Source organism: Styela clava, chromosome 10 (assembly GCF_964204865.1).
Source record: "Styela clava chromosome 10, kaStyClav1.hap1.2, whole genome shotgun sequence".
In the NCBI taxonomy this organism is placed as follows: domain Eukaryota; kingdom Metazoa; phylum Chordata; class Ascidiacea; order Stolidobranchia; family Styelidae; genus Styela; species Styela clava.
The window spans coordinates 16,784,321-16,796,830 of NC_135259.1; the positions used below are offsets into that span (position 1 = coordinate 16,784,321).

Below are 12,510 nucleotides of genomic sequence, written 5' to 3' on the forward strand. Positions count from 1 at the left end.
GATCAGCGGCCGCGGAACCGTTACATTTAACTATTGTCGACGTCATCACACGAGAAACTTCAGATACAAAATACGAATCCCACATAGCCCACAGGAGTTTTAAAATAAATAGAAGTAATAGCAAAAATAACAATCTTTTATCACTGAATTGCATATAACATTTTAAATATTGTGTCCTTTTAGTCTAATATATGATTTCGAGGATTATGCATATTGATGTTCCTAATAAAATCCTGAGAAAATGTTTATGAATTGACTCTATAAATATTGAATTTTATTTAAGGGCTTTAATTGTGAATTTTTATTATGATATTACTCAAAAAAGATTTAGAATTATCGAAGAGTAATTTGTTGACCAGAGCTGGCCCCGGCAATAGCAAAACTTGATTTTGCAAAACCGAATCCTTTTTTGACAATGCTTGCATTTCAGAGAATAATCAAACTGTGCACTGATAATTTTAATGGAATCGCTACAAAATAATTTATAATAATATTTTTGTAAAATTGATGCGGATAATGGCGTATGATATCAGGTAGTAAATAGGTTACTTCGTAACTAAGTGTTTTGAGATTATATGCTATAGTTTTGTATAAGTACTTATATTATTTTCTGTGTTTTCTTATGTACAGTATGATCTCAAACAATCACACATTTAACCACAAAGGTACTTTTCCTCAGAAAGGGTACGTTAGATTAAGTACAAGGTATTATTTCCATAACTATTAATCTTCCCTAAAATATTATAATATCAAAAAGTTCCGAATAGTCTGAATTCAGGGATATTACAAGGTAACCCCGAATGCTAGAATAAAGACAATGTCATTAACTTTTATTTACTAACAGTAAAACACCTTTTATCTTTAAAATAGAATTTTATCTGAATGACATAATAGGCCTGTGTGCATTTATAATTTAGAAACAGCATTGTCAGATATTAACGAAAATAATGAATAAACTCTAGGCAGTTTTACAAAAGGTATCATTTCAAATTTAAAAATGATTCACATTTTTCAACAGGATTTCACTCTTTGATATGTATTTTTCAACAAGATTTCACTCTTTGAAACATAAGATATGTTTCAATTTTCCATGGAAAGGGTTAATTTTTTATTGCCTCTGGTTAAGTTGTAATAATGTTTAATTTCTTCAGCTTATGCTTTTCTGTGTGAAATTATTCGAAGAAATGAAAATGAAGCTCAGTTTTCGTTCCTACAGACGTTCGGTTCTGCCGTTGCCCACACTGCGCCACGTTGTAAACATAGGAAAGATTAACATTCTCCATTTGTCGTATACTGCTAGTAAAATCATTAAATCATTGTGACGCTCTCAACTATGCAAGATTATTGAAATTATCAAAATCATCTCTGATAGATTTCTATTTAGTTCTACGCCATCTCGAATGCCAATTTTAAACGTTAAGTTAGCATAAGAACTTATTTCTCAATCGCATTTTAGGCATATAGTGATGGGTTTGCAAATAACATAATATCTATTTTTCATGAATAAAGTTTCTATCTAGTCTAAGAGTCTGCAACTGAATGTACGCATTGCGCCACCCAGGATACCGATAAAGTATACCAATGAACCATGACAATAATGTACCTGCCTCCGCCCTCATTAGAAACCTTAATATAGCTCCGGTAACCCGGATACTTAACTTTTGTTTGTTCAGCGCACAAGACACAAGTTTTTGATATGGTCAGAACATTTACCAGTGATGAGTTTTGGCGGGGTTAGAGGAAAAAGTGCGAGATTAGGTATCTAAGTAGGCACTAAGTATAAATCACATTTGAGACAGCTTCCGAGTTCACGACTTTTTTATCAATGTCCATTTTTATGCACTGCCGAATGATTTCGATGATGACATTTGCTAAGCTTTAAGACTGGTCATTCTACGATTACGATTTGTTGCAGTATATTTCTGTTACACTACACCCAAGTAAATATCACTGTTCACCAACAATAATTGTACTTGTGCAATGAGATTCCGTCTCAATTTCGCGTTCAGTTGATATCATTTATATTTAATGCTTTCCGTGATGCAATCCTCTACCAGTCATGTCAACAGACTAAAAATTTTATTGCGTAATAATTCTCCAAATGTTATACGTCTTCAGATTTATTCAACGTTTTCATAACTTAAAACAGTGCTCCGCAACCGGTGCACCAGTGTGCCGCGAGACGATGCTAGTTATGCCGCACAGGAATTGCAACTTTTCTCTTCTTTTTACAAATTATTTTTTATCTTTTGTTAATTTTGCGTTAGTCCACCATTCCACTCTACTAATGTAAAGTTAAGCTGCTTTTACATTAGCTTGAGCGACACCAATTCAAATTCCTGACACCCACCTTCCTGTGACGTAACAAGGAGTATGCCTATATGATAAGCATGTATATTGTAAAGCCTATTGTCGAGGCTGAAACATAGCACGCGTAGTAATCAAATATAAATAAAGTGTGAGTTTGCAGAATCAGTGCCCAGTGGTCTTTGATTAAAGTCAAGAAACGTTAAAGTTCAGCAAAATGGATAAATTTTTAAAAAGAACAGCCGTTACTGAGCAACATATTGTACCTAGCACAAGCCACGTAGAAAGAAAAAAAAAATTGTCAAAAGGAAATACAGGGATGATTATGTCAAATATGGATTTTCTTGCTGTGGTCACGAATATGCTCCAAAACCAGTTTGGGTTATTTGGGGGGGGGGGGGGGGGGGAGCAACTTTCAAATGAAGCAATGTTTCCGAGTAAACTTATGCGCCACTTCAATACGAAACTTGCCGTTCATGCACCCAAGAATGTAAATTATTTCCAGCGGTTGTTAAGTCAAAATAAGAAGCAAGAGTTCTCCGTGTAGTCGTCTTTTACAGTCTCCGAAATAGTTATCGTGTTGCAAAATTGATTGCGCGTCACGTAATGATCCTAATATAGAGCGATTGTGCTCATTAAAACAACCACAAATCTCTCATTGTTATATGAACATAAAACAAAGTTACACCTTGTATTTTTCGTTTGTTGTGGTGTTCCGTCAAATTTGGCAAGTTTTATAAGTGTGCCGCGAGTTAAAAAAAGGTTGCGGATCACTCACTTAGAAGATATCAAAAAGACTATAGGGTTATAAATTTACTCCACACCAACACAAAAACTTAATTAATATTGATAAAAATACTTTTTGAATCTTCCGGTAATCTCTAAATGCTAAAAGCAAGAATATTTTCATGAAAATTTATTGATTAAAATGTGAAAGCTTTAACGTTATAAGTTAAAGCAACATAACAGTTTGCTGTGAAATTCAGATAATGAATGCAAACAAAAACAGAGTATTTTATCATAATTCATAGCGTCATACTCAAACAAATGTTTTGTTTTATTTTTAAAGGAGAAGTTATGAAATTGTAAGCCATTTAACTTATTTAAAGACTTTCATGTATTAATTGCTACAAACAATATTCAGTTTCAAATTGGAAAGTATAAGAATTTGCAGAAAACGATGACAAAAAAGTCTATAAAATAAATTTATATATTTATAAGGTTATTCTGGAAAAATTGTAACAATCATATTTGAAGTGCAGACTTTGAAGAGGTTTTCATGCCCAATGAAACATCACCATCACATGAAACATCAGCGTCTTTCACCTAATCAAGAATCATAAAAAAATGAAGAATGCAAAATATCCAGTTCGTAGCACAACACATTGCCAATTTCCATATGTTAATGTTTGTTCAAGATTGAATTCGAATTAGTAAAAGATATCAATGTTAAAATGTCAAAACACCTACACACCAATTCAATTGCTGAATTTACTTTTAAATTTAAAGCATACTAGGACTTTCAATGTGTAATTTCAATTTTCGTTTAACGTTTTCGTACAGTAAATGGAAATAGTTTAATTAGTTGGTCTCAAATCAGAAATAATAAATTGGAAAAGCATTTATGAATCGAAAAATGAATATTAAAAAACTAGAATATTGAATCTATAGGTCAGCCAAATCTATAGGGTTAATTTTTCCTATTCATAAACAGACCTGAAATAAACTGCAATATCACAAATTAATTTGAAAAAAAAGTCATTTTGTGATACGAAAAACGTCATTTTTTTCGCAAACAAATTTATATACTTCAGAACACGCAATATCAACAACACCAGACAGTCTAATTACTGCGCAGTTTTCTCTCCTGCCGCCGTTTGGTTCTGACGATTCCCATATTGCACTTGGTGATTCATTTACTCTATCCGACCAAACCCAAATTCCTTCATTGCTGATGTCGTTCAATCCTATCCATGCAAACGCTCCGGTTAGGTAATATTTCGGGAATATTTCGCTAAATGAAAAATATTCTTAGGAACATAATTTAATTTCATAATACAGCATCTGTTATGATTTACAGTAGAGCACCATTAAACAAAAGAGCATCATACGAAAACACAGACAAGCTGTATTTCATCGAATATTATTTTTAAGTTGTTTCAATGTACGCGTCTATTGTTCTGGCCAAAATTAAATTGAAACACAAATGTAAAAAAAAAGTGCCTAAGTTTTTCACACAAGCCACCTACTCACTTTTTGACTTGGTTGTTCCTAATTCCGGTCGATACCAAACGAGCTCCCATTCCTTCACATTGAGCCTTTGCAGTTGCGTAGTTGACAGGATCAGTGAAGCGCTTGTAAATAAGATTATTGCTCGCTCTGAACCATCCCGATATCGAAAACATTTCAGTAATTCTCGAATTTGCATCAGATAGGCTTTTATTCTATAAAATGAAATTACGCATGAATATTACTGGGATATTTTTACCTCAATTTTCCCACTATAAAATAAAAAACAATAACAAGCAAAAAATAATTTTAAGTTATATTTGGAATGTGTTTTTTTAAACCTTTCTTCAGTACAGCAATGAAATTCATAACTCTTTAGTAATAAACATATATCTTAATAAAACGTAATACATATTAATTGAGAACAGTTATTTTTGCTTCGTGGAAATAAGTCACTCCTACAATAAAACAAGCCATGTTATTAGACATAAACTCACCAATTTATTCTCTCCGTTGTGTATTTTGGAGTTCAGTTCACTCAATTCTTTTTTAATTGAAATTTCCAATTCACTTTTTGTTTTTAAAAAAGCTAAAATTTTATTTAAAGATCTAAAATTAGGCTCCCGATAGAATAAGCATAAAATTTTTTACATAGATTCTAATCTTAATAATTATGGCAATATTTTGAGTTTGTTTCAATGCGCGCCTGTGGAATTCTTAAAACACTTTATCCTGCTGAATCGTTTTGCTCATTAAAGTATACCCTTTGCTCAACATATAAAAACTTTGTTCAATCGATTGAAGCAAATAAATGATGCGCAGTTCAAAATATTCATAATATCAACTCACTTTGTTGTGTTTCATTTGAAATCTTTCTGAGGGACGACTTGAAATCCGTTTCCTGCTTTTCGAAGTTTTTGACTTGTTCTTAAATTTTTGAATGGACGTTTGAATTAGATGATTTACAATTGGCAAGTTTCAAATGAAATTTAAAAGATCTTACGTTTCTGAGTGTCGTTGATAACGTTGGCGAGAGATGAATCAGTCTCAATCATTTTCTCTAATTTTTCCTTCGTATATTTCATATCGTTTTGAAGCTTAAAATAAATTTAAAAACTAAAACTATATTGATAGTTGCAAAAGAACTAAAACAAACTTCTTTTTATATATATCAATAAATATATTTTATTTTATCGTACTAACTTGCATAATCAGAATAAATGCAGCAACAGACACAATGAAGCATATTCCAAAAGATATCGCGAGAACAAACAAAGTTTTCTTGTTCGTAGCTTCATTGTTGTCTGTGGAAAACAAAACGTGGATGAAACGAATTTAAAAAAAGAGATTTCTTGAGGTAAAAAAATTACTCCTTTCTTATTATACGTAAAAATAAGGCAATTAAACTTTGGTTCTTTGAAATAGTTGATTTCATATGGAAAATATGATACTTATTTTTTTAACAGACGGTGAAGTTTCACCATGCCTATTAGCTCTTGTATAATATTTTTCATTTTCCATAAATTCAGGTATAAATTAGAATTTAAGTTAATAGAATAAAACACAAACCTTGTTTAGGAACCGCAGGTGGCACTGAAGGAGTCTGAGGAATTTCATATGCATTTTCCCTTTGACCATATTCATAACATTCCATCTCCATATTAACGCTCTATGGAATGACGTGCATTTAACTGAACAAATGGTTACTTCGGATAGCCATTTTATAGAGGATACAACATCTCATTAGAATTAGTCAACTGTGCACGCAAACATTAGAACAAATACCGCGAGAAATATTTTTGGTATTATTATCAGTGGGAGACGAAACCATAATAATGACATTGAACAATATATACTCTTGCAATAATGATTCTGTAAATCCATATTACCAATTCGTCAAAGGTGGGAGACGAAACAACTATTTTGCGTTAAGCCATAAGAACTAGTTACCGAATATGTGACACATTACTTCCTTGATATTCAAGCTAAGAAATGTTTTTAAATGGCCATTTAAAGGCTTGCCAAGAATAGCATATACAATGCAATATATTTCACATTATAATAGGATTACATTCAGATACGTCACGTGCTTATGTACTTCTTAAGCAAACCTTAATGGATTCAATACACCCACAATGCACATTTCAACCATACTGGTTAGGTCAAAACAAGGAAATATTTTGAATTTCACTCTCCTGTTAGTAAAATCTTTTAATGTTTCCAATCTACTAAGTTATTCAAGATTACTCAAATTATTGAAATCATCTTCTGATAGATTGCTCTTCAGTCCTACACGACATAGAATGTCAGTTCCAAATGATAATCGGTTGTCAATTCTTGGTAAATCAATTTCCGACGTTATTCGGCGAAGTGACAAAGAATGTCAGTTTTTTATTATTATCATTATATATGTCTTTTCCTCCTAGTAAATTTTTATCTAAATCGAAGTGCAATGTACATAATCTGCATGCCCGTAGCAAATGTTATCTTAGAACTCAATTGATGATTAGCCCATATCATAGAGCTCATAGTTTGATAGACGAAAACTATATTTTGAGTATGATTTTGCCACAACACAAGCATGAATGCTTGGGCTCAAAACAACAGACAACTTTCAAAACATGGAAAGCATCAAATAAAATTTGTTTACCTATACCACCTATAGGTAGAATACTCTAGCATATTTCCTAGCCTATGCGTCCATTGGGTGGAGTACCCAACGTTTGTGGCTGAACAGCTGTTTGATCACGTGTCTTGAAATGTTTTGTCTGGCTTCTGTATGGTAAATATTCAGGGCACTCAAAGACGGCTTTCGTTTTGCATAATATCGCGTCTTTCATTTAGGTTATATAAAAGTAAACTCAGTGTATTTTGGGGGTGATTTTCAGCTTTTCTAAAATCAACATTTTTGAAATATTTCCTGTTTTTTTGGTCGTCTGTTTATTTATTTATACGTTTAAACTAGTACAAGGCCGTCTAAAAAAGTATGTTTTAGGTTCATGCATGTGAGATGGTTTTCTTTTATCCCGCTATATATGAACTTTGTGTTTTTATAGCCAAAATAGTACATATTGACTAATATTACTAATGTGTATTAGTAATATTACTAATATGTATAATGACGAACCCCAAAACGATCAAAACCCCGTCTATTAAACGCTACAATCGCTATGCTTTCCAATAAGTCGCAAGTGGGCGATATAGAACAAGAAAAATAGTTTTTATATAAACTTGAAAAAAACCTTGTGAAACACAAAAAAAAAAATAATCTGGCAATATGGAGCCGATTTGATCGAAGTTATCATAATTACCAAGTTAATTATCAAAAGAGCCTCGGGACACGGCGGGTAGTTTTCAACACTTTTTAACTGGCCGACGAGATTCTATTCGTCTAAATATCAGTAGATCTGGAGAATAATTAACAAGTTTGATAATTATAAATAACCGAATAGGTCAAAATGTTTAACGCAGGATACCACGTGTGAAAAACAAAAAAAAAATATTAATTATTTGCTTTTTCTGACCCAAACCTGACCAATGTGATTAAACTGTGATTGACGTGTATCAAAGCAATTGAAATTTGCATAACAAGTATGTCACATTGTCAACCCATATACAGTTTGAAATAATATAATAATTTGTATAAAATAATCATGAAAATATAATATGCATTCGTATTTGTAATTACGCGTATTCATTTATTAAATTTCAAGGAAGTAATGTGTCACATATTCTGCCACTATATAAAAAATATAAATATATATAATAAAAAATATATTACATTACTAAGATTTTACATGATTTTAACTACTAGAGACTTAGAAGCTGACTGCTTGAAGGAAGCGCAGTCTCGACACGCGCGGAGCCCAAGGAACAATATCAACGAACCCAATAGAAACAATCAAAACGGAGTGAAATATTTAAATTTGCTTGTGGTGTCAGAAAATGATTGTCATGTAGTAATATGAAGCAACACGCAATTATGCAATATGAGCTTAAAGCAGTTAGTTCAGACATTGATACATTGACTACACAGTTTGATGGACATGTGCAGCGACGCTGAGTCAGCAAAACCCTCAAATGTATTCGTTCTCTGCAAAGTCACACAATGGGGTCGATAGCTAATGTCGCACGTAACGAACTTTAATTACCCATCAGAAAAGAGCCGATTAAAATAGTAAAAATCAAGAACAGCGAAAACGCGTCTTACCCAAGCGGCAGTCAAGCGAGGAAGAGCCGACCACATGCTAAAACGAGATCACGTGGACAGATTTGCTCGGAGTCAACCAACAACATGCTGACTGCACTATTAGGCATTATATATATATTAGTCTAAACTATAGCTATATCTCTGCAAACCCTTGTACACAACATCAAGCCAATATGAAAAAACCTTGTTATTTTTGTTTCCTACTGCCTAAAACTTTTTACTGTTCCTGATAATACTTGCATCATAATGATCTTATATTGATTTGTGACTGACCGCACTTGTGGTTAATGTCTGAATATTATATAGTATTTGTAATATTATATTAATTAACTAAATAATATCAGTCAAACTGGAGTCAACAGTCAGACTATTGACTATTGGGGTTTCTACAATTTTTTCAATTCATACTTGTCTTTCTCCACAGTTCCTGTTTCAAAATTTCAATTGTAAAATTGCTGTATTCCAACAGCAAACATGGATTTGTGGAAAAGATGGCGCCTTGTCATACGTGTGTCACGTGGGGGCGCAATATTTGTAGAAAAAATTGTTACATCTCCATAATTGCTATATACCACTTTAGGAAATGTTCTGCTTCTAAAATGCATGAAGACTTTGTTAATGCCATTAGATTATATAAATGAATTTGACATTAAGTCATGATGTATTTATCATTGTTACGTATAATTGTGTCAGCGACTATAACATTTCCAATGCAATCGTTGACATTTGATTCAAACAAATGAAAATATTGCGTTATATAATACGTCAATTTCTCTCGTGATACAATTACTGCAAACTAGTTGATTCGCTTCCCACATCCTATGTAGATCTGCCTGAACTTTAAAATAAATACAAAAAATATAATAATAATTCAATAACGAATTGGTGAGGTTAAGCAACAGAGGCCAAATATATGTGCCTATCTATAATTTTTTTACTATCTTCTTTCTTACTAATTCTAAAAGTATATGAACATTATTTTGGTATAATAAAAATGAACAAATGAAAATATTGTTATTTATGTTGCTTCTAGTTATACCGTAACACGTAAATACACAATATTTCAGGGCCATTTTTTAAACTCAGTTTGCTCTACAGAAAGCAAAACTGACTGAAGCAAATTTGAGGATGAACAAAATGTTTTTGATATCCGGATGGTTCAAAGCAAGCAATAATCTTATTTACAAACGTTTCACTGATTCTGTCAACTACGTAACTGCAAAGGCTCAGTGTGAAAATTGGGAGCTCGACTGGTTTCAACTGGAATTCGGAACAACCAAGTGAAAAAGTAAGTTAGTGAGTTGTGTTAGGTAAGTTACAACGTCAACACTCTTCTTGTCATGTAGTTTCAGTTAGATCTATTTTTATCAATATGTTTTTACATTAAATTTTCAGATTATATTTTCAGATGTTGCTGTTATTGACCTACGTAAAAGCCACTATTTACCTCACTTACTAGTTACTACCAGGTAAAAATTGTTTTTGTCAATAAGAAAATTACTTATCACAAACTCATTTCAAATTTGTTCACAATATTTTTTGGCACTTTGTCGTTCGTTTTTTGCCACAAATTTTGCTAATACCAAAACGGAACAGCGAGTTTCCGCATATTAATTTTGGCAAGATGAAGAAATGCGTACATTGACACAATTCGAAATTATTCTTTCATGAGGATAAAACGTACACATATATATTCTTAACTTTATCTCTTGTACATGTGAGCTGTGATATAAAAAAATGGCTATAAATGAAACTTTAACTCTCAGAAATTGATAATTCTGCACCTTCTTAGCGAAATATTCCCAAAACATTACTTAACTGGACCGTATGCATGGATAGGATTGGACGACATCAGCAAGGAAGGAAGTTGGGTTTGGTAGGATGTAGTAAATGAATAACCAAGCGCAATATGGGAATCGTCACAACCAAACGGGGGCAGAAGCGAAATCTGTGCAGTAATCGTATTGCCTGGTGCCCTTGATATTGCGTGCTCTGTTGTTCCACGATTTGTTTGCGAAAGGGAATTTGAATGACGTTTTTTGTATCATTGAATGATATTTTTGAATTTAATTCTAAATTAATTTCTGATATTGCAATTTTTTTTCCCTGTCTGTTCATGAGTAAAGAAAAATAAACCCTATAGAATTGTCTGGCTTATACTTTAAACATTCTACCGAATATAATATTTATTTTTGTCTTTATAAATGCTTTTCAAATTTATTGTTTATGATTTGAGACCACAAAATTATACTTTTGCCGTCAACAGTATTGAAACGCACAATAAAAATTGAAAGTGAAAGCATAAGGAATCTTTTCAAATTTGAATTTACCAATAGCATTGGTTGAAATTGAGTTAATTCAATCCAAAGAATTATTTTTCGGAATTAGGTTAGGTATTTTAACATTTTAACAATGTGAAGCTCCTTACTTCAAATTGAATTTTACACAAACAGTCACATATGGTAATTGACTATACGTTGTGCTACTAACTGGTTTATTTTGCAATCTACATTTTATTTTATGATGCTTTTTTATGACGATAGGATGAAAATTACACAAAAGGTCGATGAAAATCAAGTCGATTCAAATTCTATGTGACAGGGGTGAAATGATGACAATTCTACTGAAATCAACTTATAATTATAATTTATGTATAAATTTGTATTGTTTTTTTCTGCAAATTTATGTGGAAATTTTTATATTGATACCTCGAATATTTTTATAAAAGTTTTTAACCTTTGTATGTGGTTATGAAATGTGATGGAAACCCCCAAAAGCTAAAAGAATTTAGATGATAAGTTTTACGTTCACAATTTCATCTACGTTCACATGTACTCAATAAATTATCATGGAAATGTTTCTTCTTTTTTCATTTAAAAATGTACTGACGATTCAAAAAATAATTTGATCAATAATAACAATTTGATCGATCATCAAGTTTTATTTAGTGTGATATGTCTTTTTCAAACACTTTAGGTTTGGATTATTCAAACTTTGGATAAATTTTGCAGTCTAATTTACATTTGTGAAATTCTTTTATAATCAAAATTAAAACTTTTTCTGTCAAGACAAGGGCAAACGTGTAGCATGGAGGAATCATGTGCATGTGATATAAAAATTTAATACTGTTTTACCACGGAATGTAATTGTGCCAAGACGGGCCAGGATTTCCACAAGTGCGACCTTCCCTATTTAAAGATTAATGTGAACTGTTACTTATAATCGGAATTCCTAAATTTATGAATAACATTTCATTAGACATACTTCAGAATACATATATCATTCATAATACACACAGATCCACCGACACAAAATTTTAGAAGAAAGATAAGCAAAAACGAAATCAAGAGCAAAAGTATTTCATAAATTGCTATTTAATAACCTGATAAATTTGCTACGAAAGAAATTTTAAGAGTTTCTAACAATTTTTTTTCATTTAGTGAAATATTTCCGGTACCTTCCCTAGTCGGAACAAGTGCAAGAATAGGATTGGATGATATTAGCTGCAAAGGAATTTGAGTTTAGCCGGATGGAGTAAATAAACCGCCAAGCTCTTGTTGGGATTCGACGGAAGCGAACGGCGCAAAAGCGGAAACTGCGCAGAAATCCGAATATGTAATTAATTTGCATAAATTTATTCCAGAGTCTCATTGAGCCGGAGGAAAAACGATTTCAATCAAATTTATTTATCAACTGTTGAACCTTCAACTTCATGAAGTAAAATAAACAAAACTCCAGAAGAATGCAAATCTAAAGCTAAAGTT

General features: G+C 32.0%; 1 protein-coding gene across 1 annotated transcript; it reads right to left on the reverse strand.

The window, feature by feature from the left end:
* Positions 1–3,288: 3,288 nt before the first annotated feature.
* LOC144428341 (uncharacterized) lies at positions 3,289–6,251 on the reverse strand. The gene is made up of 7 exons (XM_078117444.1): positions 6,106–6,251; positions 5,740–5,840; positions 5,540–5,633; positions 5,386–5,463; positions 5,034–5,125; positions 4,561–4,751; positions 3,289–4,321 (listed from the first exon to the last, which is right to left on the reverse strand). The coding sequence occupies exons 1-7, from the start codon at positions 6,194–6,196 to the stop codon at positions 4,066–4,068; spliced, it is 903 nt and encodes a 300-aa protein (XP_077973570.1). The 5' UTR covers positions 6,197–6,251; the 3' UTR covers positions 3,289–4,065.
* Between the last annotated feature and the right edge of the window lie 6,259 nt (positions 6,252–12,510).

Coding starts and splice junctions, on each gene's coding strand:
- LOC144428341 (XM_078117444.1), bottom strand. CDS start 6,196: ATGGAGATGGAATGTTATGAATATGGTCAAAGGGAAAATGCATATGAA. Junction 5,464..5,539: donor TATCAACGACACTCAGAAAC/GTAAGATCTTTT, acceptor CAAAAATTTAAG/AACAAGTCAAAAACTTCGAA. Junction 5,126..5,385: donor TTCAAATGAAACACAACAAA/GTGAGTTGATAT, acceptor ATAAAATTTTAG/CTTTTTTAAAAACAAAAAGT.